This window comes from Oncorhynchus mykiss, chromosome 8, assembly GCF_013265735.2.
Source record: "Oncorhynchus mykiss isolate Arlee chromosome 8, USDA_OmykA_1.1, whole genome shotgun sequence".
NCBI classification, from domain to species: domain Eukaryota; kingdom Metazoa; phylum Chordata; class Actinopteri; order Salmoniformes; family Salmonidae; genus Oncorhynchus; species Oncorhynchus mykiss.
This window is the reverse complement of record NC_048572.1, coordinates 79379064-79406167: the sequence shown is the minus strand read 5'-3', so window position 1 is coordinate 79406167 and position 27104 is coordinate 79379064. Positions and strand designations below refer to the sequence as shown.

Here is a 27104-nt window from a genome sequence, read left to right as displayed (position 1 = left end):
ACCTATATCAATGCTACCCTGTCTTTCTAAGGTCTTTGAAAGCCAAGTTAACAAACAGATTAACGACCATTTCGAATCCCACCGTACCTTCTCCGCTGTGCAATCTGGTTTCCGAGCTGGTCATGGGTGCACCTCAGCCACGCTCAAGGTCCTAAATGACATCATAACCGCCATCGATACGAGACATTACTGTGCAGGAGTATTCATCGACCTGGCCAAGGCTTTCGACTCTGTCAATCACCACATTCTTATTGGCAGACTCGACAGCCTTGGTTTCTCAAATGATTGCCTCGCCTGGTACACCAACTACTTCTCTGATAAAGTTCAGTGTGTCAAATCGGAGGGCCTGTTGTCCGGACCTCTGGCAGTCTTTATGGGGGTGCCACAGGATTCAATTCTCAGGACGACTCTCTTCTCTGTATACATCAATGATGTCGCTCTTGCTGCTGGTGATTCTCTGATCCACCTCTACGCAGACGACACCATTCTGTATACCTCTGTCCCCTCTTTGGACACTAACCTCCAGTCGATCTTCAATGCCATACAAGTCTCCTTCCGTGGTCTCCAACTGCTCTTAAATGCAACTAAAACTAAATGCATGCTTTTCAATCAATCACTGCCCGCACCTGCCCGCCCGTCCAGCATCACTACTCTGGACGGCTCTGACTTAGAATACGTGGACAACTACAAATACCTAGGTGTCTGGTTAGACTGTAAACTCTCCTTCCAGACTCACATTAAGCATCTCAAATCCAAAATTAAATCTAGAATCGACTTCCTGTATCGCAACAAAGCATCCTTCACTCATGCAGCCAAACATACACTCGTAAAACTGACCATCCTACTGATTTTCAACTTTGGCGATGTCATCTGTAAAATAGCCTCCAACACTCTACTCAACAAATAGGATGCAGTCTATCACAGTGCCATCCATTTTGTCACCAAAGCCCCATACACTACCCACCACTGCGACCTGTACGCTCTTGTTGATTGGCCCTCGCTTCATACTCGTCGCCAAACCCACTGGCTACAGGTTATCTACAAGTCTCTGCTAGGTAAAGCCCTGCCTTATCTCAGCTCATTGGTCACCATAGGAGCACCCACTCGTACGCGCTCCAGCACTCACACGCGCTCAAGCAGGTATATCTCACTGGTCACCCCCAAAGCCAATTCCTCCTTTGGCTGGCTTCTCTTCCAGTTCTCTGCTGCCAATGACTGGAACGAACCTCAAAAATCACTGAAGCTGGAGACTCATATCTCCCTCACTAGCTTTAAGCACCAGCTGTCAGAGCAGCTCATAGATCACTGCACCTGTACATAGCCCATCTGTAAACAGCCCATCTATCTACCTCATCCCCATACTGTATTTATTTATTTATCTTGCTCCTTTGCACCCCAGTATCTCTACTTGCACATTCATCTTCTGCACATCTACCATTCCAGTGTTTAATTGCTATATTGTAATTACTTCGCCACCATGGCCTATTTATTGCCTTAACTCACTTTTCTTACCTCATTTGCACTCACTGTATATAGACTTTTTGTTTTCTTTTGTTCCACTGTATTATTGACTGTGTTTTGTTTATTACATGTGTAACTCTGTGTTGTTGTATGTGTCGAATTGCTGTGCTTTATCTTGGTCAGGGCGCAGTTGCAAATGAGAACTTGTTCTCAACTAGCCTACCTGGTTAAATAAAGGTGTTCTCAACTAGCCTACCTGGTTAAATAAAGGTGTTCTCAACTAGCCTACCTGGTTAAATAAAGGTGTTCTCAACTAGCCTACCTGGTTAAATAAAGGTGTTCTCAACTAGCCTACCTGGTTAAATAAAGGTGTTCTCAACTAGCCTACCTGGTTAAATAAAGGTGTTCTCAACTAGCCTACCAGGTTAAATAAAGGTGTTCTCAACTAGCCTACCTGGTTAAATAAAGGTGTTCTCAACTAGCCTACCTGGTTAAATAAAGGTGTTCTCAACTAGCCTACCTGGTTAAATAAAGGTGTTCTCAACTAGCCTACCTGGTTAAATAAAGGTGTTCTCAACTAGCCTACCTGGTTAAATAAAGGTGTTCTCAACTAGCCTACCAGGTTCAATAAAGGTGTTCTCAACTAGCCTACCTGGTTAAATAAAGGTGTTCTCAACTAGCCTACCTGGTTAAATAAAGGTGTTCTCAACTAGCCTACCTGGTTAAATAAAGGTGTTCTCAACTAGCCTACCTGGTTAAATAAAGGTGTTCTCAACTAGCCTACCAGGTTAAATAAAGGTGTTCTCAACTAGCCTACCAGGTTAAATAAAGGTGTTCTCAACTAGCCTACCTGGTTAAATAAAGGTGTTCTCAACTAGCCTACCTGGTTAAATAAAGGTGTTCTCAACTAGCCTACCTGGTTAAATAAAGGTGTTCTCAACTAGCCTACCTGGTTAAATAAAGGTGTTCTCAACTAGCCTACCAGGTTAAATAAAGGTGTTCTCAACTAGCCTACCTGGTTAAATAAAGGTGTTCTCAACTAGCCTACCTGGTTAAATAAAGGTGTTCTCAACTAGCCTACCAGGTTAAATAAAGGTGTTCTCAACTAGCCTACCTGGTTAAATAAAGGTGTTCTCAACTAGCCTACCAGGTTAAATAAAGGTGTTCTCAACTAGCCTACCTGGTTAAATAAAGGTGTTCTCAACTAGCCTACCAGGTTAAATAAAGGTGTTCTCAACTAGCCTACCTGGTTAAATAAAGGTGTTCTCAACTAGCCTACCTGGTTAAATAAAGGTGTTCTCAACTAGCCTACCTGGTTAAATAAAGGTGTTCTCAACTAGCCTACCAGGTTAAATAAAGGTGTTCTCAACTAGCCTACCTGGTTAAATAAAGGTGTTCTCAACTGGCCTACCTGGCTAAATAAAGGTGTTCTCAACTAGCCTACCTGGTTAAATAAAGGTGTTCTCAACTAGCCTACCTGGTTAAATAAAGGTGTTCTCAACCAGCCTACCTGGTTAAATAAAGGTGTTCTCAACTAGCCTACCAGGTTAAATAAAGGTGTTCTCAACTAGCCTACCAGGTTAAATAAAGGTGTTCTCAACTAGCCTACCTGGTTAAATAAAGGTGTTCTCAACTAGCCTACCAGGTTAAATAAAGGTGTTCTCAACTAGCCTACCTGGTTAAATAAAGGTGTTCTCAACTGGCCTACCTGGCTAAATAAAGGTGTTCTCAACTAGCCTACCTGGTTAAATAAAGGTGTTCTCAACTAGCCTACCTGGTTAAATAAAGGTGTTCTCAACTAGCCTACCTGGTTAAATAAAGGTGTTCTCAACTAGCCCACCTGGTTAAATAAAGGTGTTCTCAACTAGCCTACCAGGTTAAATAAAGGTGTTCTCAACTAGCCTACCTGGTTAAATAAAGGTGTTCTCAACTAGCCTACCTGGTTAAATAAAGGTGTTCTCAACTAGCCTACCTGGTTAAATAAAGGTGTTCTCAACTAGCCTACCTGGTTAAATAAAGGTGTTCTCAACTAGCCTACCTGGTTAAATAAAGGTGTTCTCAACTAGCCTACCTGGTTAAATAAAGGTGTTCTCAACTAGCCTACCTGGTTAAATAAAGGTGTTCTCAACTAGCCTACCAGGTTAAATAAAGGTGTTCTCAACTAGCCTACCTGGTTAAATAAAGGTGTTCTCAACTGGCCTACCTGGCTAAATAAAGGTGTTCTCAACTAGCCTACCTGGTTAAATAAAGGTGTTCTCAACTAGCCTACCTGGTTAAATAAAGGTGTTCTCAACTAGCCTACCTGGTTAAATAAAGGTGTTCTCAACTAGCCTACCAGGTTAAATAAATGTGTTCTCAACTAGCCTACCAGGTTAAATAAAGGTGTTCTCAACTAGCCTACCTGGTTAAATAAAGGTGTTCTCAACTAGCCTACCAGGTTAAATAAAGGTGTTCTCAACTAGCCTACCTGGTTAAATAAAGGTGTTCTCAACTGGCCTACCTGGCTAAATAAAGGTGTTCTCAACTAGCCTACCTGGTTAAATAAAGGTGTTCTCAACTAGCCTACCTGGTTAAATAAAGGTGTTCTCAACTAGCCTACCTGGTTAAATAAAGGTGTTCTCAACTAGCCTACCTGGTTAAATAAAGGTGTTCTCAACTAGCCTACCAGGTTAAATAAAGGTGTTCTCAACTAGCCTACCTGGTTAAATAAAGGTGTTCTCAACTAGCCTACCTGGTTAAATAAAGGTGTTCTCAACTAGCCTACCTGGTTAAATAAAGGTGTTCTCAACTAGCCTACCTGGTTAAATAAAGGTGTTCTCTACTAGCCTACCTGGTTAAATAAAGGTGTTCTCAACTAGCCTACCTGGTTAAATAAAGGTGTTCTCAACTAGCCTACCTGGTTAAATACATTTTGTTATAAAGAAAATAAATAAAACTGCATAGCAGTGTAAGCTGTATTGCTACAGATGCTGGTTCAATACCTGTGCTGGCCTTGACTGTGAGATGACTGTAGGTTTTTGGTTTCTCTCCCACTAAAAACATAAATAAATAATTCTAAATAAACTGGCTATATTTACAAATTAGTAACAATGTCTCGCCCCATGTTCAAGAATGGCCTTTTTCTCGCTCATTTGACGTTATGTGAGAACGAAGTCATCTCCAAAATATTGTTATTTTTTAAATAAAGTGATTATTATTATTATTTTGAATTATATAAAAGCCCCTTGGATATTCTCACAGATATATTATTAACCCTGTTAGGAGCAGGACAATATATATTGGTCATGGCTCCCGAGTGGCACGCAATAATTTGCCTTGCAGTTCTCCAGCTGTATCCACTGAAAGCGCATGAGGTTCAAGGCACGAGGGCAGGGGGCACAGGATGGGCCGCAGAGCCGCGCACATAAGACAGACCTAGCCCATGGGGGAGAGGGGGTGAAACCCCACCCCGCCACAGTGGGTAGCACATAGCAACACTTTAAGGGGCGTTGCACTAAAATTGCCGTTGACTAGGGAAGCTTTTCATCTGTTCTTAGTGCCAGTCTGCACGTTCAAACTAAAACAATGTAACTAATAATTTGCATCTTTATGTTTTCGTTAATAAAATAATTATAATAATACTCTTTCAAAATGCCGATGTTTATTTAGTTATGGATCCATATCGAATTACTATGGGATTAAATATCACTGAATTGCAGAAATATTGGAACAAAGTTGTCTAATGAAGGTAAACAAATGTTTGCTTACTAGAAAATACTCTTTCAAACACACACGGTCACGTTGTACAGCGCCATTATGGCTATTAGCAGGTAGCTGGACAATAGACTAGCATGGAAGGAGGGTAGGGGGAGAGTTCTATCATCAAATGTATATCTAAGTTAGGTTGGCTGTATCACAACTGGCCGTAATTGGTTGCAATTTCAGTTTAATCCAGCAGAAAAGACAAAACAAATAATACCACAAAAAGTATTATTATGTATCACATCTGACTGTGATTGGGAGTCTCATAGGGTGGTACACAATTGGCCCAGCGTTTCTCTCCCCCTAAAAACAGAAATAAATGTTTTGGCCTTTACAAATATTATTTTGGCCGTTATTCAGATTACAATCGTTCACTTTGCTTCTCAGAGATGCCCTCTGGTGGTCAAATTAGCACTAACTAGCATTAATGGTACCAGTAGTTCACACTTAAATAACGTGCCATAGAATTCTGCGGCACCATGCAAGCTGTGCTGCAGTACGCTGCAACTTTTAAAGGACAAACCACTGTACCATAGGCCTAGTTGAAGTCCCATCTTGTGACTGTCCAATTTGTAGCGCCTCACAATCATCACACTGCTATCATCCTCTTTTACCATTTCACCAAATCTTTTACAAACATGACTTTTCTGTCCCTCCCTTCTCTTTATTTTCAACCCTCCATTTCGCAGCTTTCCTTTTATTGAATTAAACTCCGACAATGTCCTTTTAGCCTCCGTGGATTTACGTTAACTTTTTCTATCCGTTCCCAAAAGCATGTGGTGAGTAGCAGGCTATTGTGCGCGCATACAGTTACACCCTAAAGTTTAGGCTTATGCACTAATGCCATATGGCCTAATATAATGTGTGTGTGTCTGTGCCTATGTATCTTCACAGTCCCACTGTTCCATAAGGTGTATTTTTATCTGTTTTTTAAAATCTGATTCTACTGCTTGCATCAGTTACCTGATGTGGAATAGAGTTCTATGTAGTCATGGCTCTATGTAGTACTGTGGAATAGAGTTCTATGTAGTCATGGCTCTATGTAGTACTGTGGAATAGAGTTCTATGTAGTCATGGCTCTATGTAGTACTGTGGAATAGAGTTCTATGTAGTCATGGCTCTATGTAGTACTGTGGAATAGAGTTCCATGTAGTCATGGTTCTATGTAGTACTGTGGAATAGAGTTCTATGTAGTCATGGCTCTATGTAGTACTGTGGAATAGAGTTCCATGTAGTCATGGCTCTATGTAGTACTGTGGAATAGAGTTCCATGTAGTCATGGCTCTATGTAGTACTGTGGAATAGAGTTATATGTAGTCATGGCTCTATGTAGTACTGTGGAATAGAGTTCCATGTAGTCATGGCTCTATGTAGTACTGTGGAATAGAGTTCTATGTAGTCAAGGCTCTATGTAGTACTGTGGAATAGAGTTCTATGTAGTCATGGCTCTATGTAGTACCGTGCGCCTCCCATAGTCTATTCTGGACTTGGGGACTGTGAAGAGACCTCTGGTGGCATGTCTTGGGAAGTATGCATGGGTGTCCGAGCTGTGTGCTAGTAGTTTAAACAGACAGCTCAGTGCATTCAACATGTCAATTCTTCTCACAAATACAAGTAGTGATAAAGTAAATCTCTCCTCTACTTTGAGCCAGGAGAGATTGACATGCATTTTATTAATGATATCTCTCTTTGTACATTTAAGTTGTCAAACGAGCACTACATTCTACTCATAGACACCAGACAGAACACACAACCACACCAGAGGAACCCCAGCAGAGGAATCACACCAGAGGAACCCCAGCAGAGTAGATAGTGTCTAAAATGCCCATTATATGGCTCCCTGTAGCAGGATCATAGCTAGAAGATAAAGCTTTTGTCAAATGAATGTCCTTTTTTGTGTGCATTTTAGCTAACCCTGACCCTTTTCCAAACCTTAACCTAATACTCCTAACCTGCTACGTTAATTATCCTAACCTGCTATGAAAAGTCAAGTTTGATGTTAATTTGACAAAAGCTGGATCCCTTCTAGCCATGAACCTGTAGCAGGGACCACTGTAGGACAATGACATCATAGAGAAAGAATGTGTACCATGTCCTCAGAGGGACACACACACAGAACATTGTATCAGCGCATCTCATCCTCCCTTCACCTAGAGTTGGGCTCAATTCCATTTAAATTCCTCAGTCAGTTGAATTGATTCTTATACAATAACACTAGTGTTACTACTAGAAAGTACCCTCTGTAACCTGGCAGTGAACATAGAGGACAACAGACTAACCTGACTGCATGGCCTGTGCTTAGTGTGTTGAACATCTACAGCTCTGTTCAATGCCTGAACTGACTGGAACACAGAAAGGATTGACCCTACCGCTGCTTTTAACATAATGGACAAAACCCTTCATCTTCCACCACTTCATCCACCTCTCCTTTCCCAACATTGTGACATGCATGCAGGCACACACACACACACACACACACACACACTCACCGTGCGGTAGACATGATCACTGGTGTCCTCGTACTTCTGCAGGATCCTCTCCTCCAGGAAGTAGATGCGGAGCTTGAGGCTGAAGTTCTCCTTCTTCAGGTCATTGAGATGCTGCGACAGAGTACGGTAACCGTTAGACATGTCACTTTAAAACCAACGGTAACCGTTAGACATGTCCCTTATAAGTCAGAGAATACGGTAACCATTTGACATGGCCGTGTTATTGGGAAAATACGGTAACCGTTAAAAAATATGGTAACCGTTAAAAAATACGGTAACCGTTTGACATGTCCATGATATAGATCAGAAAGTCCGGTAACCTTTAGCCATGTTATGTCCTCTTCCCGGTGGACATAATATATCGGTCCTCGGTGTCACAACGCAAAAACAACTAAAAGATGAAAACAATGAAAGTGACTTCCTAAGCTCTAGGAAGCCATGGAGAATCTACACACACACACACACTAACACTAAAACACCCACACACACAGGAGGAGTGTGTTGGGCCGTTTAGCGGTGCAGCCCGGGTGGTCAGAGCTGTGGCCATGCTGGCTCCATGGTGTGTTCTGGAGCCAAGGAGGCCGAACACAGGAGCTTATTTTACTGAAACAGACATGCCTGGAATCTCCGACAGCATGGAGAGGGGGGGGGAGAAGCTCCATGGGTAAGCACGCACTTGACATGTAAGAAGATCCAGTGGAGGCTGCTGAGGGGAGGACAACTAATAATATTGGCTGGAATGGAGTGAACGGAATGGAAACCATGTTTTTGATGTATTTGATACCATTCCACAGCTTCCGCTCCAGTCATTACCACGAGCCCCATTAAGTTGTCTTTTGGAACTTCTGTGACTACAATGTTTACTTTTTATTGTTTATTTCACTTTCCTTTATTATCTACTTCACTTGATTTGGCAATGTTAAAATATGTTTCCCATGACAATAAAGCCCTTGAATTGAATTGAAAGAGGTAAATAGAAAGAGGTGCTAGAGTCGGGGAGGTCTGAATGGTCGTACATATCCTCTCTCTCTGTCCCCTCTCCTTACTCCTCTCCTTACGACCAGCTGAAACTCTGAACTCTGACAACATACAGTGGGTGCTTATTCTGTAATGTGTCAGCCAACATAAACATAATACAGAACTCTGTCTATTCCTCAGTCTGTCTGTCGGTGCACAGGTACTTTGTGTATAAGGGCTGCATCCTAAATTAAAATCTATTCAAATGTGCCTTTTGCTCAGATCTGCAATTGAGATCAACAGACAGTATGATACGCAATGGTCTGTGTTCCCCACAGATTTCAATTCGCCGAATGGGTGTAATGAATCATCTGAGAGGTAGAGACAGAGACTGTAATAGGAGGCATGGCTCTGTGCCAGTGGGGCTATTTATAGGGAGCCAATCTCACAGTGACTGTCCCTCCGAGGCAGAGAATGGGGGTGGAGAGGGGAGAGAACAGGTATGTTATAGGGATGTACTGTGTATGCCCTGAAAACCACCCCTAAGTGGTTAACCGCGGCAGGTAGCCTAGTCGTTAGAGTGTTAAGCCAGTAACTGAAAGGCTGCTGGTTCGAATACCCAAGGTGAAAAATCTCTTGATGTGTCCTTGAGCAAGACACTTAATCCTAATTTGCTCCAGGGGTGCCGTACTACTACGGCTGACCCTGTAAAACAAGGGCGTCAAACTCATTCAATGGAGGGCCTAGTGTCTGCAGGTTCTTGGTTTTTCCTTTCAATTAAGCCCTAGACAACCAGGTGTGGGGAGTTCCTGACTAATTAGTGACCTTAATTCATCGATCAATTACAAGGGACGAACGAAAACCCGCACCTATCCTGTGTTTGCTCCAACCCTGCCTGAAGACACCAGATACTGTAGGTGGCAGTAATATGGTGATGTCCTCTACCTTGCAAACACAATCAATTATTATATGTAGCTAAGCACAGAAAAGCGTACATACTTTAAAGACTTGAGCGATTCCACGCCAGAATAGCCCCAAAATAGTTTTGGTATCTAAGATTGTTCTGGCAATTCTCACATAGAAACTTCATTGTAGGAAGGATGTTTGACATGCTTTTTTACATTTGTGTCACAAACCAAAAGGGTACTTTTTATGTGGAATAAATTCATGTGAAAAATTGTGAAAATTTCAGAGTCTAGACATACATGTTGCCTGTACCATGTATGGTTCACATATCATAGGGCCTTACAGAACTGTACAGGTCTAAAATTGGTCTAAAAGGTCTAAAAATATCTCTACTTTCATCATGATTTTCTCTTTCTAAATGGATTAAATTGTTTTTTCCCCTCATCAATCTACACACAATACCCCATAATGAGAACGCAAAAACAGGTTTTTATAAATGTTTGCAAATGTATAAAAAAATGTAAGACTGAAATATCGCTGCACAGCTTTTTTTCAGGTATCACCAGAGATGTTCGATCGGGTTCAAGTCCGGGGTCTGGCTGGGCCACTCAAGGACATTCAGAGACTTGTCCCGAAGCCACTCCTGCGTTGTCTTGGCTGTGTACTTAGGGTTGTTGTCCTGTTGGAATGTGAACCTTCACATCAGTCTAAGGTCCGGAGCACTCTGGAGAAAGTTTTCATCAAGGATCTCTCTGTACTTTGCTCCGTTTATCTTTCCCTCGATCCTGACTAGTCTCCCAGTCCCTACCGCTGAAAAACATTCCCACAGCATGATGCTACCACCACCATGCTTCACTGTAGGGATGGTGCCAGGTTTCCTCCAGACATGACGCTTGGCTCTCAGGCCAAAGACTTCAATCTTGGTTTCATCGGACCAGAGAATCTTGTTTATCATGGTCTGAGAGTCCTTTAAGTGCCTTTTGGCAAACTCCAAGAGGTCTCTGTCAGAGTGTCTCTGACAAAGTGACCGTTGGGTTCTTGCTCACCTCACTGACTAAGGCCCTCCTCCCCCGATTGCTCAGTTTGGCCGTGCTGCCAGCTCTAGGAAGAGTCTTGGTGGTTCCAAACTTCTTCCATTTGAAAATGATGGAGGCCACTGTGTTCTTGGGGACTTTCAACGCTGCAGAAATGCTTTGTTCCCCTTCCCCAGATCTGTGCCTCGACACAATCCTGTCTTGTAGTTCTACGGACAATTCCATCGATCTCATGGCTTGGTTTTTGCTCTGACATGCACTGTCGACAGTGGAACCTTATATAGACAGGTGTGTGCCTTTCCACATCATGTCCAATCAATTGAATTTAACACAGGTGGACTACAATCGAGTTGTAGAAACATCTCAAGGATAACCAATGGAAACAGAATGTACCTGAGTCTTATAGAAAAGGGTCTGAAAACTTATGTACATGTTTTTATTTTTAATACATTTGTAATAAGTTCTGAAAACTTGTTTTCACTTTGTCATTATGCGGTATTGTGTGTAGATTGAGTAGAGAAAAAATGTAGTAACAAAAGGTGGAAAAAGTGAAGGGATCTGAATATTTTCCGAATGCACTGTACATCTGTTCTGTGGACATACACCTGTAATAACATTACGAACCTTGTCACATACTGACACCGTCTCAATATAACGCAATTGAGTTTATGTGGTGGTGGGGGGTGTCAATGACATTGCACGTATTTTGGGGGTATGCCTATACAGACTGACTAGCTGGATGTTTTGCTATAGACTGACTCCCAGACAAACTGACTGGGCAGCTATGACATCATCATTAGTGGACCTCGTCCCTCCGCAGATTCAGTGACTGTGTCCATTAATATCTAGAGTTACAAAACACTTCCTAAATAATTCACCACAGAGACACGGGCCAGGCACCAAGCTTATTTAACAGCCACGTAGCACCAGGATGACATCATCACGGCTGCCCGTTTAAAAACAACAACACACGTGGCACAACAGCCACCAGGGCATGCCCTCACCCTCACCCTCACACACAATCACTTCCTCTCACACGTCCTCTGATAAGAAAAGGTGTGTGTGTATGTGTGGAGGTGTAACTTCTTGGAGAAGCTAGCGCCGGCACCCATGAAAGAGAGGGTTGCTTTGGGTCATGTCCCTCTTTCAGAGTGGAACCTCTGCTTCGGTGAGAAGCTGGCTACACATCCCATTTTACCAGAGCAGCAAAGCCACCAAAACAGAAAGGAGGAACATCTACATTTAATAAGCTTAATGGCTTGTGAATGACTCCCATTACTAAGCTATTCTGATCTAGAATGTGTTTGAACCATGGAATGTTTATAAAGTGTTTTTGAGGGTGCTGAGAATGATTAGAGAATGAGAGAGTTGGGGAGGAAGAGAGGAGGAGAGGAGGATGAATAAAGTGAGTGACAGAGTGGTGGGGTTTGGTATAGGAGGCGAAGCTAAAGAGATGGAGAATGGAAAGAAAGAAAGAAGTATGTGTTGTTGAAAAACAGGTGTTCATATCACATGGTGTGGGGTCAAACAAAAAGGTTTATTTTTTAAATATACAGTATATATGTATATGTGTGTGTGTGTGTTTGGCATGAATTCAGGGTCCAGAAATCGTCCACTTTGTGACTTCGAGAGAGATTATAAGACTGTTTCCCTGGAGCAGGTGCTTTAGACAGGAATCTGCAAAACAAAGACTTTCCAATATTCCACATGATCTGAATGGCCAACCTGATCATTAGGATTCAGAGTTGTTCCTGGTCACTAGGGCTCAGAGTTGTTCCTGGTCACTAGGGTTCAGAGTTGTTCCTGGTCACTAGGGTTCAGAGTTGTTCCTGGTCACTAGGGTTCAGAGTTGTTCCTGGTCACTAGGGCTCAGAGTTGTTCCTGGTCACTAGGGTTCAGAGTTGTTCCTGGTCACTAGGGCTCAGAGTTTTCTCTGGTCACATGGTTAGGAAGTGCACAGGGTCTTCTTAGTTATAGGTCAGGGGAATTCAACCCTTACCCTACGAGATCTGTTCTACCTGATAATTAATTATACCCACCTGGTGTCTCAGGTCTAAATCAGTCCCCGATTAGAGAGGAACAAAGAAAACAAGCAGTGAAACTGTCTTCCAGGTCTAGAGTTGATTTGGAGGTTTACAGGTTTTATCCAGATTTCTGTTGTATAGAATGTTATTTTAGCAGACTGAATCATAATTTACTGTAACATCCAGGCTGAATCCTTTACTGTAACATCCAGACTGAATCATTTCAAATAATGTCCAAGCTGTATCATTTGCTGTAACATCCAGACTGAATCCTTTACTATAATATTCAGGCTGAATAATTTACTGTAACATCCAGACTGAATCATTTACTGTAACATCCAGACTGAATAATTTACTGTAACATCCAGACTGAATCATTTACTGTAACATCCAGACTGAATCATTTACTGTAACATCCAGACTGAATCATTTACTATAATATTCAGGCTGAATAATTTACTGTAACATCCAGACTGAATCATTTGCTGTAACATCCAGACTGAATCCTTTACTATAATATTCAGGCTGAATAATTTACTGTAACATCCAGACTGAATCATTTCAAATAATGTCCAAGCTGTATCATTTGCTGTAACATCCAGACTGAATCCTTTACTATAATATTCAGGCTGAATAATTTACTGTAACATCCAGACTGAATAATTTACTGTAACATCCAGACTGAATCATTTACTGTAACATCCAGACTGAATCATTTACTGTAACATCCAGACTGAATCATTTACTGTAACATCCAGACTGAATCATTTACTGTAACATCCAGACTGAATCATTTACTGTAACATCCAGACTGAATAATTTACTGTAACATCCAGACTGAATCATTTCAAATAATGTCCAAGCTGTATCATTTGCTGTAACATCCAGACTGAATCATTTACTATAATATTCAGGCTGAATCATTTACTGTAACATCCAGACTGAATCATTTACTGTAAGATCCGGGCTTTATCATCCCTCACAGACTGGTCTTCAGTCTGCTTCATTACAGTACATTATGAACCCACACGATGGCGACAATGAGTTAATATAATGAGGCTACAAAGATTGGATCATTAAATTACAGAGGAGAGCTCACCTGTTCAAACTCTCTCAGAGTGTGAGGTTGGAGAGAAGGTGAGTTGTCAGTTTCATCACTACATACATCTGAAGGGAGAGAACATACGAATCTTGTAAACTGTTTTTATTTCATGGTAATTACGTTAATAATTACATAAAGTGTTATTACAGTGCAGTGTGATGGCCCTGAATGAATTCTGAACCATCTCAGTATGTCAATTCAGTTCAATTCAAGGGCTTTATTGGCATGGGAAACATATGTTAACATTGTCAAAGCAAGTGAAGTAGATAATAAACAAAAGTGAAATATACAATAAAAATGAAGAGTAAACATTACACTAACAGAAGTTCCAAAAGAATAAAGACATTTGAAATTTCCTCCCAACACTGCCCTGCCATTTTATATTCCATGAAGTAGCCCGCAGCAGGTGAGCAATTTGGTGACGGTGGTGCGAGTGAGGAAGTTTCAAACCCTCAGAAGTAAAGCTCCATTTGCTTTGTTTTGTTATATGAAGTGTGCATCACTTACTCACTACTTTACCCTCCTGACAATCAGAAAGTCAAAGCTTTTAGACAATCAGGAAGTCAAAGCTTTTGGACAATCAGGAAGTCAAAGCTTTTGGACAATCAGGAAGTCAAAGCTTTTGGACAATCAGGAAGTCAAAGCTTTTGGACAATCAGGAAGTCAAATCTTTTGGACAATCAGGAAGTCAAATCTTTTGGACAATCAGAAAGTCAAAGCTTTTGGACAATCAGGAAGTCAAAGCTTTTGGACTATTAGGAAGTCCAAATAAAATGGCCTTACCTGTCATGTGACCTGTGCTCCTGGCTGAAGACTCCTCTTTCACAGGACTGTCCCTAAAACCCAAAGAGGGACACGGTGAGTATGTACACACACACACACACACACACACACACACACACACACACACACACACACAGAGAAAGATATTTGAGTCTCTCTGTGGTCAATATTGCCTTACAGATATAGCGGGACCATTTTGGGCATCACACTGTACCTGATACATTCTCAAACGAAACATAGGAATAGCCACAGGCACAAAAGATTACTGTTTATTTTAGCAGTACCCCATTAACACCTCTATGGGAGAGGGGGAGATATTCAGGGTGAGGAAGGGTAAAAGAAGATAGAGGTCAGGGCGGCAGCCACATGGGGTTAGAGTTTAACCCAATCATGAGATTTCACAACTCTCTGCTACATCCAGCTACTCCCCCAAAACTAACATCACACAGCTGCTGCTTTTCAGTGTTACCCTCCCCTTCATTTAACCTTTATTTAACTAGTCAGTTAAGAACACGTTCTTATTTACAATGACGGCCTACCCCGGCCAAACCCAGACCACGCTGGGCCTGGAATCGAACCAGGGTCTGTAGTGACACCTCTAGCACCGAGATGCAGTGCCTTAGAACGCTGTGCTACTCGGGAGCAGAAAACTATAACAATGCACACAAAAAAAGTTTGACAGACCCACTGTGCTAAAAATGGACCAGCCCATCTGACATTTGCCCAGAATGCCAGATGGCCAGACCGCCCCTGGACACACACACACACACACACACACACACACACACACACACACACACACACACACACACACACACACACACACACACACAAACCCAGTGGGGGGTGATATCAGTGGCTGTAAACCTCAATAAAGATAAGACTGTGAACTAATTAAAGACAAAAGACACACACACACACACACACACACACACACACACAGAACCCCCACTGGGTTTCTGATAAAGCTGCTAACTTCTAAATGAGGGATAGCCTTCCTTATTACCTAAAGCCAAGAGGGACTCACCCTCACGGGGGAGGGTGAGTCTACAAACCCAGCTTTGTAGCAGTACACTAGTATTTCTGCAAATAATACCGTAACATTGCATTGTTGACTTACCTAACAGGCAGTACAATAACAAGTTGATTAAGTAGAAATAACTTCCACACATGCCACAGTTCTACGATTACATAGGCCTCCATCAGTTGCTGGTTCAGAAAATAACCTTGTTGTGTTTGGACAGCTGAGCTGCTGATTGTAGACTGGTGAGATGGTAGTCCACTGGCCCTACTGGTGGGACATAAACAAAACAGTCTGGCCCTTTTCAGACCCAGGACCAGCCCTAGCATTTCAGGGGCCCTAAGCAAGATTTGTTTGGGGGCCCCCACACCTTGAGGGTAAATTATTTTAGTTGACGGTGGAAGGAAATGTTTTTGTTTTAAAGTGAATTTCCTGCAATTCTACACATTATGCCATGGGGAGTAGAGAACATATTGCAGTTTTAAAGCAAACTTTCTGCAATTCTACACATTATGCCATGGGGAGTAGAGAACAAATTGCAGTTTTAAAGCAAACTTTCTGCAATTCTACACATTATGCCATGGGGTGGAGAGAAGTTTAGCAATTTTAAAACACATTTCATGCAATTATACTAATTTTGCATCGGGCAGAGACATTTTTTGCAGTTTTACAGCTAATTTCCTGCAATTCTACCAATTTTGCCAAGACTTATGCCATGTTATGCCATGTAGTGGTGTGGGGGCTGTGCTTTGGCAAAGTGGGTGGGGTTATATCCTTCCTGTTTGGCCCTGTCCGGGGGTGTCCTCGGATGGGGCCACAGTGTCTCCTGACCCCTCCTGTCTCAGCCTCCAGTATTTATGCTGCAGTAGTTTATGTGTCGGGGGGCTAGGGTCAGTTTGTTATATCTGGAGTACTTCTCCTGTCCTATTCGGTGTCCTGTGTGAATTTAAGTGTGCTCTCTCTAATTCTCTCTTTCTCTCTTTCTTTCTCTCTCTCGGAGGACCTGAGCCCTAGGACCATGCCTCAGGACTACCTGACATGATGACTCCATGCTGTCCCCAGTCCACCTGGCCGTGCTGCTGCTCCAGTTTCAACTGTTCTGCCTTATTATTATTGGACCATGCTGGTCATTTATGAACATTTGAACATCTTGGCCATGTTCTGTTATAATCTCCACCCGGCACAGCCAGAAGAGGACTGGCCACCCCACATAGCCTCGTTCCTCTCTAGGTTTCTTCCTAGGTTTTGGCCTTTCTAGGGAGTTTTTCCTAGCCACCGTGCTTCTACACCTGCATTGCTTGCTGTTTGGGGTTTTAGGCTGGGTTTCTGTACAGCACTTTGAGATATCAGCTGATGTACGAAGGGCTATATAAATACATTTGATTTGATTTGATTTGATGTTCATGATATCTGAGTGAGAGTGACTACCTAAATCAACGGGGGCCCCCTGGAGGTCATGGTCCCTGGGCACATGCCATTCGTGCCTGGTCGGTATTTGTCCATGATAATACAAGTTTAGATAGCTGGCTAAACTAAGATTAATACAAGTTTAGCTAGCTGGCTAAACTAAGATTAATACAAGTTTAGCTAGCTGGTTAAACTAAGATTAATACAAGTTTAGCTAGCTGGCTAAACTAAGATTAATACAAGTTTAGCTAGCTGGCTAAACTAAGATTAATACAAGTTTAGCTAGCTGGCTAAACTAAGATTAATACAAGTTTAGCTAGCTGGCTAAACTAAGATTAATACAAGTTTAGCTAGCTGGCTAAACTAATTTACCAATCTAAAAATGTTTAGTTGACATGGCTAATCAGTGATTGACATAACAAGAGAAAAAACACCCATGCACAACCAAATTTCGAATTTGCTTATACTTGGTGCCGGGCCTGCTCAGACCCAAATTACTGTTAGCATAGGGGTTACAAATTCTAAATTAACTTTAAATAATCAAACCGCCCACTTTGATTCTCCCATGACTCGCCAAATGAGGAACAACTGTGATGTTCAGGGCAGTGTGCATGTGCTCTAAATAACAGGACAATTAAGCTACGGTACATCACAGGAGCCATGCCACTGTTTCTTCCACACCTCCTTGAAGATAACATACGGGCCTAACTGGCTCAGCAGTTTCCACTGATTGTGTCTCTCTCGTCTTGTGAATTTATTGGGCAGCCTATCATTAAGAACCTCAGTTCCAAATTGGCAGAAACTATAAAAAGGATGCTGTAGTATGCAAATATGACACATTGCGCACATCGGGTTGTCACGTGACTAGCAGGCCGTTCTAACCGCCCTATTGGTATAGCCATCTGTACAACAGCAAACCATGTATTGATAAGTAAATGTATGGAAACCGCCCAATCCTCTTTAGCTTGCCAAATAAACCATAAGATGTAATTAATGACCTAATTGACATAGGCTATAGTTAGAGGACGCCGGAGTTTATGACATGGTGTTCTTATTTATACAAAATACAATATCAATAGGTATGTGCATCTTATAAGGATGCCAATATATAGGCCAGAAATTGTCGGTTTGTGAATTTTGAGGACATGGCGCAAATCAGCTGACAACACCTAATCATTAGGCTGAGTATGTGTTAAGGGAAAGGCCTTAATTATATGTAAAGCGGGCGCATCAATTATTGTGTAGAACACAATTCCAGTAAATATTTTCGATTTCACCCTCAATAATCACTGCAATTGTGAAACCACCACCTCGAAAATTAAACCTTTATTCCAAAACCAAGCCAACAATAATATTAGACTATTCAATCATTCCACTATTCAATCATTCAAGCCCGCATTCTAGAACAATGTGTTTTACCTTTCAGACGCGCCCCAGGTCTGTCCTGGCGATGAGGTCCAATCCATATATGCCGTCAGTTAAAGGGTCACCTTGCGTGGTAACCCGTTTTTTTATATCATCCTGCCAAGGCTGCCATCATTTAAAGGTTCCGATATAAAGGGAAATTGTCGGTGGTCAGTTTCCCAATCATTACTGCGTTTGGAAGAGGTTGGACCTCGAGATGATGCGCGCCTTGAAATGTGCCACCGATGCGGTGGGGTATTGTCATACACACCGCCCTCAGCCCCTCCGCTCTCACACACCCTTCCTCCAACTCAACTACAGTCGCACGGTTGCCTCGAATGTTTGTAAGGGTGATGTTTTAGATAGAATGTCTAAATTTTGAATGATCAGAATACATATATTTTTAATGGGCGAATACAGTCTACTATAAGGCCATATTTGTGTGATTTTGCACTTTAGCCTAATTTCTAAAAAGGTTTAGACCAAATGTCTTACTTCAAAATTGAAAAGTGAATGTAGCTCTGGTAAAATAGGATACAGAAGATACGGGCATCTCAAACCGTCCAATATGTTAATTATGTAATTTACAGAAATGTGTATTGTGACAATTTTACTGTTCTGTTATTGAAATAATGTGAATGATGTACGTGTGTAATACATAATAGCCAACATGTGTTACTGTGTGCATGAAATTCTATTGAGGTACATAGTAATATGTATGGTCACATCCTACAGAATGTAATGTAGTGTGGGTGTAGCTGAGTTGTAATTTCCCTAAGAGGCACTAGATGCCCCTATAAGCTTTACAATGACTGTTTTACCTTCAACCTATTTTGGGCTACTGTATAGAGTATCACAGTATGAGTCATAATACCCATAAAACCTAGAGGTCAAACAGGGAAATGGCTACAATTGTTTTTCCACCATTTTATTTTTCCCATCCGGGATTTTAGAAGCACTTAAAATAAGGGCTGTGTTTCGTGTATTCTTACCCTGGCATGACGTTTATATAACCGTGTAATTCTCTGTAATTCTCTTCTCTTTCTGACTGGGCTTGGAACTCTGACAATGGGATATGTAGTGATTTTGCCAACACAGACAGATATGTACACAGTCTTGTACCTTTAACCTTTTTTTTAAACTGACTATCATATTTGTTGATTACATCAGACTTTATTAGTATAATGAGTAATCTAAGAATATCACAAGTTAATTGACATGAGAAAACTCGCGCCAATGACTATAACGGAGATCCCACTCCTCCTCCTCAACACTCTATAGTAACAATGACTATAACGGAGATCCCACTCCTCCTCCTCAACACTCTATAGTAACAATGACTATAACGGAGATCCCACTCCTCCTCCTCAACACTCTATAGTAACAATGACTATAACAGAGATCCCACTCCTCCTCCTCAACACTCTATAGTAACAATGACTATAACGGAGATCCCACTCCTCCTCCTCAACACTCTATAGTAACAATGACTATAACGGAGATCCCACTCCTCCTCCTCAACACTCTATAGTAACAATGACTATAACGGAGATCCCACTCCTCCTCCTCAACACTCTATAGTAACAATGACTATAACGGAGATCCCACTCCTCCTCCTCAACACTCTATAGTAACAATGACTATAACGGAGATCCCACTCCTCCTCCTCCACACTCTATTGTAACAATGACTATAACGGAGATCCCACTCCTCCTCCTCAACACTCCATTGTAACTTTGATATACAGGGTTGGGGAGGAAGTTACATATAACTGACTTCAAAAAACGGTAAAAACTGTAACTGTGATCTCTTACTTTACCTGCAAAAATATTGTAATCAGATTACAGATACTTTAGAAAAACTAGATGGTTACTTCTAGGATTAGGCTACTTTTAAGTTCAGAAAGGATGTTTGCGGTGAAAAAACACGCAGGTTTCAATTTGTTCTGCCTGAGCAAGTCTGACCACAAGTCAGAGACCACTATGATGACACACCAAATGTGTTTGATGGATATCTGGAGAAGAGCAGTAATAGGCTTTTGTAGGTCCAAGCGTTGTCTTCTCTCAGCATCCAAAGATTATACATCCAATGTGAATAAACACTTGGAGGTAAATGACAGCAGTGGTGTAGCCTACAGACGATACGGTTATCATTAACATCTGCAAAGCACAATGATTTAATCACACTGTTTCTCTCTCATTTAGCTTTTTGCGCCTTGCGGATGAATTGTGGTTGTTATGGATATCTGTTCACAAATGAATATGTGTATTTTACCCCAATAATGGTTGAATTGAAGAAGTTTAAGCTGCCTAACAATCATTGTTTTTGCGACTAGTAGACAGCCAGGGCTGTGCTGCAATGCAGTGCATTCGGAAAGTATTCAGACCTCTTCACTTTTTCCACATTTTGTTACATTACAGCCTTATTCTAAAATTGATTAAATACCCCATAATGACAAAGCACAAACAGGTTTTTAGAAATGTTTGCTAATTTATTAAAAATTAAAAACTGAAATACCTTATTTTCATAAATATACAGACCCTTTGCTATGACCTTCGAAATTGAGCTCAGGTGCATCCTGTTTCCATTGATCATCCTTGAGATGTTTCTACAACTTGATTGGAGTCCACCTGTGGTAAATTCAATTGATTGGACATGATTTGGAAAGGCACACACCTGTCTACATAAGGTCCTACAGTTGACAGTGCATATCAGAGCTAAAACCAAGCCATGAGGTTGAAGGAATTGTCCGTAGAGCTCCGAGACAGGATTGTGTCGAGGTACAGCTCTGGGGAAAGATACCAAAAAATGTCTTGTCCCCAAGAACATAGTGGCCGCTATCATTCTTAAATGGAAAAAGTTTGGAACCACTAAGACTCTTCCTAGAGCTGGCCGCCCAGCCAAACTGAGCAATCGACGAGAGAAGGGCCTTAGTCGGGGAATTGACCAAGAACCCGATGGTCACTCTGACAGCGCTCCAGAGTTCTTCTGTGGAGATGGGAGAACCTTCCAGAACGACAACCATCTCTGCAGCACTCCATCAATCAGGCCTTTATTAAGGTAGAGTGACACAGACATAAGCCACTCCTCAATAAGGCACATGACAGCCGCCTTGGAATTTGCCAAAATGCACCTAAAGATTCCTCAGACAATGAGAACCAACATTCTCTGGTCTGATGAAACCAAGATTGAACTCTTTGGCCTGAATGCCAAGTGTCACGCCTGGAGGAAACCAGGCACCGCTCATCACCTGGCCAATACCATCCCTACGGTGAAGCATGGATGTTACACCCTGATCTGTTTCACCTGTCTTTGTGCTTGTCTCTACCCCCTTCCAGGTGTCACCCATCTTCCCATCTTCCCATTCATACCTGTGTTCTCTGTTTGTCTGTTGCCAGTTTGTCTTATCTTACCAGGTCTTACCAGCGTTCTTTCCCGCTTTCCTGTTTCTCTATTTCTGTTTCCTAGTTTTTCCCGGTTTTCACCATTCTGCCTGTCCTGACCCCGAGTCTGCCTGCCATCCCGTACCTGCTTGACTCTGAACAGATTAAGAAACTCTGCCTGCCCTGACCCCGAGCCTGCCTGCCGTCCTGTACCTGCCTGACTCTGACCTGATCATGAAACTCTGCCTGCCCTGACCCCGAGCCTGCCTGCCGTCCTGTACCTGCCTGACTCTGACCTGATCATGAACCTCTGCCTGCTCTCAACCTGCTCTCAACCTGCTCTCAAGCCTGCCCCGTGTTTCTAATAAATCATCTTAGAACTGTACTATCTGCCAACCGTGTCTACATCTGGGTCATATCCTGAGTCGTGATAATGGTGGTGGCAGAATCATGCTGTGGGGATGTTCTCAGCAGCAGGGACTGGGAGACTAGTCAGGATCAAGGGAAAGATGAATGGAACATAGTACAGAGAGATCCTTAATGAAAACATGCTCCAGAATGCTTAGGACCTGACTGGGGCGAAGGATCACCTTCCAACAGGACAGCGACCATAAGTACACAGCAAAAACAATGCAGCAGTGGCTTCAGGACATGTGAATTTGGGGCGACCCGACCAAATTCACTTAGAAATGTGTGTTATAGATCTGTCACTTTCATTGAAAGCAAGTAAAAGAAGCGGTATATCTGTTCCATGTGCACTATCACTATTCTTCCTGTTCTTAGGTTTTGTTTTTGCGTCTTTTACTTTGGGTTTTGTACACCAGTTTCAAACAGCTGACAATACTATATTTTTGCTTTTCACAGCGGTTTAGATGGTACAATGATTCTCTACACTATACATGCTTGTTTTGTCAACTGAAATTAAGCAAAATATTCCTATTTTTGCTACCAGGAAATGCAGGAGCGATTTCGGCATAGTGCATCTTTAAAAATGTGCTCTAGCAACAGCTGCATAGTGTGGATCCTAGTCTATAGTAAAAAGTTAGACGGAGTTCCTCCCTTCTAAACTCCTCCATGGTATTGTGCTCCACATACTAAATTGAGTTTAAATTAAGAAGACCTCGAATGGGGCTTTTATTGCTCAATGTACTTTGGGCTGATAAAAATAAATCCCCTTAAACCACTCGAGTGTTGCTTTAGCAGTATGCTTAGGGTCATTGTCCTGCTGGAATTTTGGTGGGCGGCCCTCTCTTGGCACAATAACAAACCTGTCAAGAGAGGGCCGCCCACCAAAATTCACAGACCAGGCAAGGAGGGCATTTATCAGAGAAGCAACAAAAAGACCAAAGATAACCCTGAAGGAGCTGCAAACGCTCTACAGCAGAGATTGGAGTATCTGTCCATAGGACCACTTTAAGCTGTACACTCCTCAGAGCTGGGCTTTATGGAAGAGTGGCCAGAAAAAAGCAATTTCTTAAAGAAAAAAATAGGGGGTGAATAGTTATGCATGCTCAAGTTTTCTGTTTTTTTTGTCTTATTTCTTGTTTGCTTCACAAAAAACTAAATTGCACCTTCAAAGTGGTAGGCATGTTGTGTATATCAAATGACACAAACCCCCCAAAATCTATTTTAATTCCAGGTTATAAAGGCAAGATTGTAAAGATCAGAACAAGGCACCGCGTGAGTAGAGTTCCACATAATTTTAATAAATCGAAATTCACTGAACAAAATGAACAAACGAAACGTGAAGCTATATAACTAGTTCTGAAAGGCAACTAAACATAGACAAGATCCCACCAAACACAAAGGGGAAATGGCTGCCTTAATATGATCCCCAATCAGAGACAACGATAAACAGCTGTCTCTCTATCAGGCCAACATAGAAATACAAATTCCCCTAGATGACCCACCCAAGTCACCATCACGCCCCAACCAACACAGATAAAAAAACAGCTTACTATGGTCAGGGCGTAACAATAGGAAAAATGTAAAGGAGGGGGAATACTTTCGCAAGCCACTGTGGTTCATCCTGGGTAATCGCAAAGGCTATAAATATTGTTTTGTTTATAAGCTGAGTCAAAAGGAAACGTGATAGTACTTTTTAGATGCTAAGAGACACAGCTAAAAACCAAGTTGAACACCTCTGTTCAAGGTCTTCTGCCTAAGCTTGTTCCCCCATGTTTATTCTGGTTCCTCTTTAGTATTTAAATTTCTAGGACCACTCCTGTGTAGTTTCCACTTCTGTCTGGATTGAGGTGCTTTTCGTTAAGGCCACGCAGGTTCTGGTATGGGGTGGGCTTAGCTCATTAAGGTTACCATCAGCGATGACCCAGATGGCTGGGGCGCATTGGTTCCTCACCATGACCTGCAACTTGATGCTCTCTACCCTGCTTATTCCTCCAGCTTTGGCGTGGTGTCAGGAACCCAGTCAGCCATGAACCTATCCTTGGCCACAAACAGGTTCACCTTCACCTCATCCGGCTGCTCCACAAACATGATGTATGGAGGGGGAGTGGGGGAGGGAGGGAGAAAGAGGGAGGGGAGGGGAGGGGAGTGAGAGCCACATGCCAGGTGTTAAAACATTGACAGGTGTTTCAGGAAGTGATGGGTGTCGCAGGTAAACACAGCGAGGTAGGAAGTGATGGGTGTCGCAGGTAAGCACAGCGAGGTAGGAAGTGAAGGGTGTCGCAGGTAAGCACAGCGAGGTAGGAAGTGATGGGTGTCGCAGGTAAACACAGCGAGGTAGGAAGTGATGAGTGTCGCAGGTAAGCACAGCGAGGTAGGAAGTGATGGGTGTCGCAGGTAAGCACAGCGAGGTATGAAGTGATGGGTGTCGCAGGTAAGCACAGTGAGGTAGGAAGTGATGGGTGTCGCAGGTAAACACAGCGAGGTAGGAAGTGATGGGTGTCGCAGGTAAGCACAGCGAGGTATGAGGTGATGGGTGTCGTAGGTAAACACAGCGAGGTGGATCAGGGAAGGTGATGGGTGTTGCAGGTAAGCACAGTGAGGTGAATCTGAGGAGGTGATGGGTGTCGCAGGTAAACACAGTGAGGTGGATCAGGGGAGGTGATGGGTGTCGCAGGTAAACACAGTGAGGTGGATCAGGGGAGGTGATGGGTGTTGCAGGTAAACACAGTGAGGTGAATCTGAGGAGGTGATGGGTGTTGCAGGTAAGCACAGTGTGGTGAATCTGAGGAGGTGATGGGTGTTGCAGGTAAACACAGCGAGGTGGATCAGGGGAGGTGATTGGTGTTGCAGGTAAACACAGTGAGGTGGATCAGGGGAGGTGATGGGTGTTGCAGGTAAACACAGTGAGGTGGATCAGGGGAGGTGATGGGTGTTGCAGGTAAACACAGTGAGGTGGATCAGGGGAGGTGATGGGTGTTGCAGGTAAACACAGTGAGGTGGATCAGGGGAGGTGAGGTAGTAGCTTGTCCAGCAATTGAATAGATGGACAGGTGTAACAATATGGACAGGTATATTTGCTCTCAGACAGTTTTGTTATAACATAATAATAACATACATGCCAGGTTGTGCCTCAGGTCTATGTCATAACATGATAATAACATGCCTGCAAGATGTAATAACACGATAGCGTATCTGCCAGGTCGTGGATGAGATCTGTAAAGTGGAATGGAAACACGCCAGCAAACTGTAACTGTAAATCACCTTATTGGCGTTGTTGCGTCACTGGCAGGAGAGAACATATTGGAACTCCCAAAAATGGCTGAATTTACTACTTTAACACACCCTGCAACTCTTCTGATGTTAAGTCTCGCACACCCAAATACCTCTCTGCAGCTGCCACCACAACCCCTATTTTCTGCGACTCACGCTCCATCCCTGCAGTACAGTTGATAACCATTTCTATAAATGCCCAAAATCCAATCTTACTGAAACATATATCACTTGTTGATTTATCCCTCTGTACTGGTACAGATCTACTGCTCACAACACTCCTCCCAGTATCCCTCCCCCTTTACCCATCTTCCTCTACTTTTTTCACTACCTCAGCATATGACAACTTCTGCACTACTCTAACCCTGGAAACCTCAACCTGCCTCTCTCGCAAGGAACATTTCTGAACCCCAACCCTGTGGGCACCCCTACAGGTAACACACACCACGACTTTCCCCAATGCTACACATTCCTTTGTCTCATGCCCTTCTGCACACTTCTCACACCTAGGAACCTCCCTCCTACACACTGCTGCCAAATGCCCAAATGCTTGACACTCGTAGCAACGTAATGTAGTCTGCACAACAACTCGTAAAGGTTAACTGAAATATCCTAACATCACTGTCGTCACTTTACTTTCATTAATCTGATGACTGTTAAATTAATAATGTAACAATTAACTCATTAGAAATTTGGGGCACCACGAGAGCAGTTGTTTAAAGAGTCATTCACCGTTAATCTCTGTCGGAAACCAGCCCTCCTGAAGAGTGTTGGGTTGGCCTTTCAGCGGCAGGCTTGTAAGGCTCTGATTGTCCTAAAGGTGTCCCCATTTCCCATCTTCTTACTGTTGTTTACTCTGGAAGATGTTCCTAGGAACCGTGTCGACGGTTCCCATTGGTGATGAGAGTAGGATGAGAGTAGGAGAATACGGTGATTTGAGATGAGTAGCAGGGTGGTTTGAAGAGTTTGCTTTTCTAGATATTTGACTTCGGACAGCTAATCAGCCGTACCGGTGATTGTCTGGAAGGTGAGCTTCTCACCTTTTTCTCATGTTGACAGTCAGAGTTTTAACCACTTTATACATGCAGATGCAACTTGGAACCCACCCTGAAACCTCAAATGGATCAGCTAAAGGCAAGGGTCCACTTTTTCCAAAAACTTCACTCCTACTGTCGCAGACTCATCATTATCCTGACCCTCTGTGCAAGCATCGGGCTCCGAGAAATTCAACAAACCTACCACCTCCGATACTTCGCCGTCATTCACTTCCATTTCTCCGCTTGTCTTCAACTCACTCTGCTTACACTTTCTAACATTCTTCTGTAACAAACCATCTCCTTTTTTTCCATCCATTTTGAACCGACTCGAGCTCACCTTCTTCCTCCATCTCTTTCTTAGACCTCGGTATTCCAAGTTTAACTCTCCTTCTGATAATACTGCATTTCTCCTGACATACATCTTGTTCTTGCCTCATCAAGGGACGCCATTTAACCGGCTGTCACAATCAGCACGAACTCCTCTGGACTCCTCTCAACAGTGCATCTCACTTGTAAAGCAGCTTCCTCTTGATATTCTTCTTTATCAATAGCTACTGTAACACTTTTCCATTTCAAACAAGTGCACTCTCTTTCTCCCAGATTCCTCCATTTCCTTTGGCAATATATGGGACGTGTCACTAATCCTTATGAAGGACTTCCTTGCAGAAGAGTTACTC

General features: G+C 42.6%; 1 protein-coding gene across 3 annotated transcripts in view; it reads right to left on the bottom strand.

Moving 5' to 3' along the window:
- The window catches only part of LOC110530721 (myomegalin), a 120414-nt gene extending 101842 nt beyond the window's left edge, over positions 1-18572 (bottom strand). For 2 of the 3 annotated variants that reach the window (XM_036986399.1, XM_036986403.1), the window contains exons 1-4: positions 15618-15715; positions 14498-14550; positions 13712-13779; positions 7692-7802 (exon numbers count right to left, since the gene is read on the bottom strand). In XM_036986399.1, coding sequence (XP_036842294.1) covers positions 7692-7802; positions 13712-13779; positions 14498-14550; positions 15618-15700 — 315 coding nt within the window. In that variant the 5' untranslated portion in view covers positions 15701-15715. Of the gene's footprint in view, positions 1-7691; positions 7803-13711; positions 13780-14497; positions 14551-15617; positions 15716-18344 lie in introns of those variants that run through there. The other variant, XM_036986401.1, reaches the window with a different exon arrangement.
- Positions 18573-27104: the final 8532 nt, after the last annotated feature.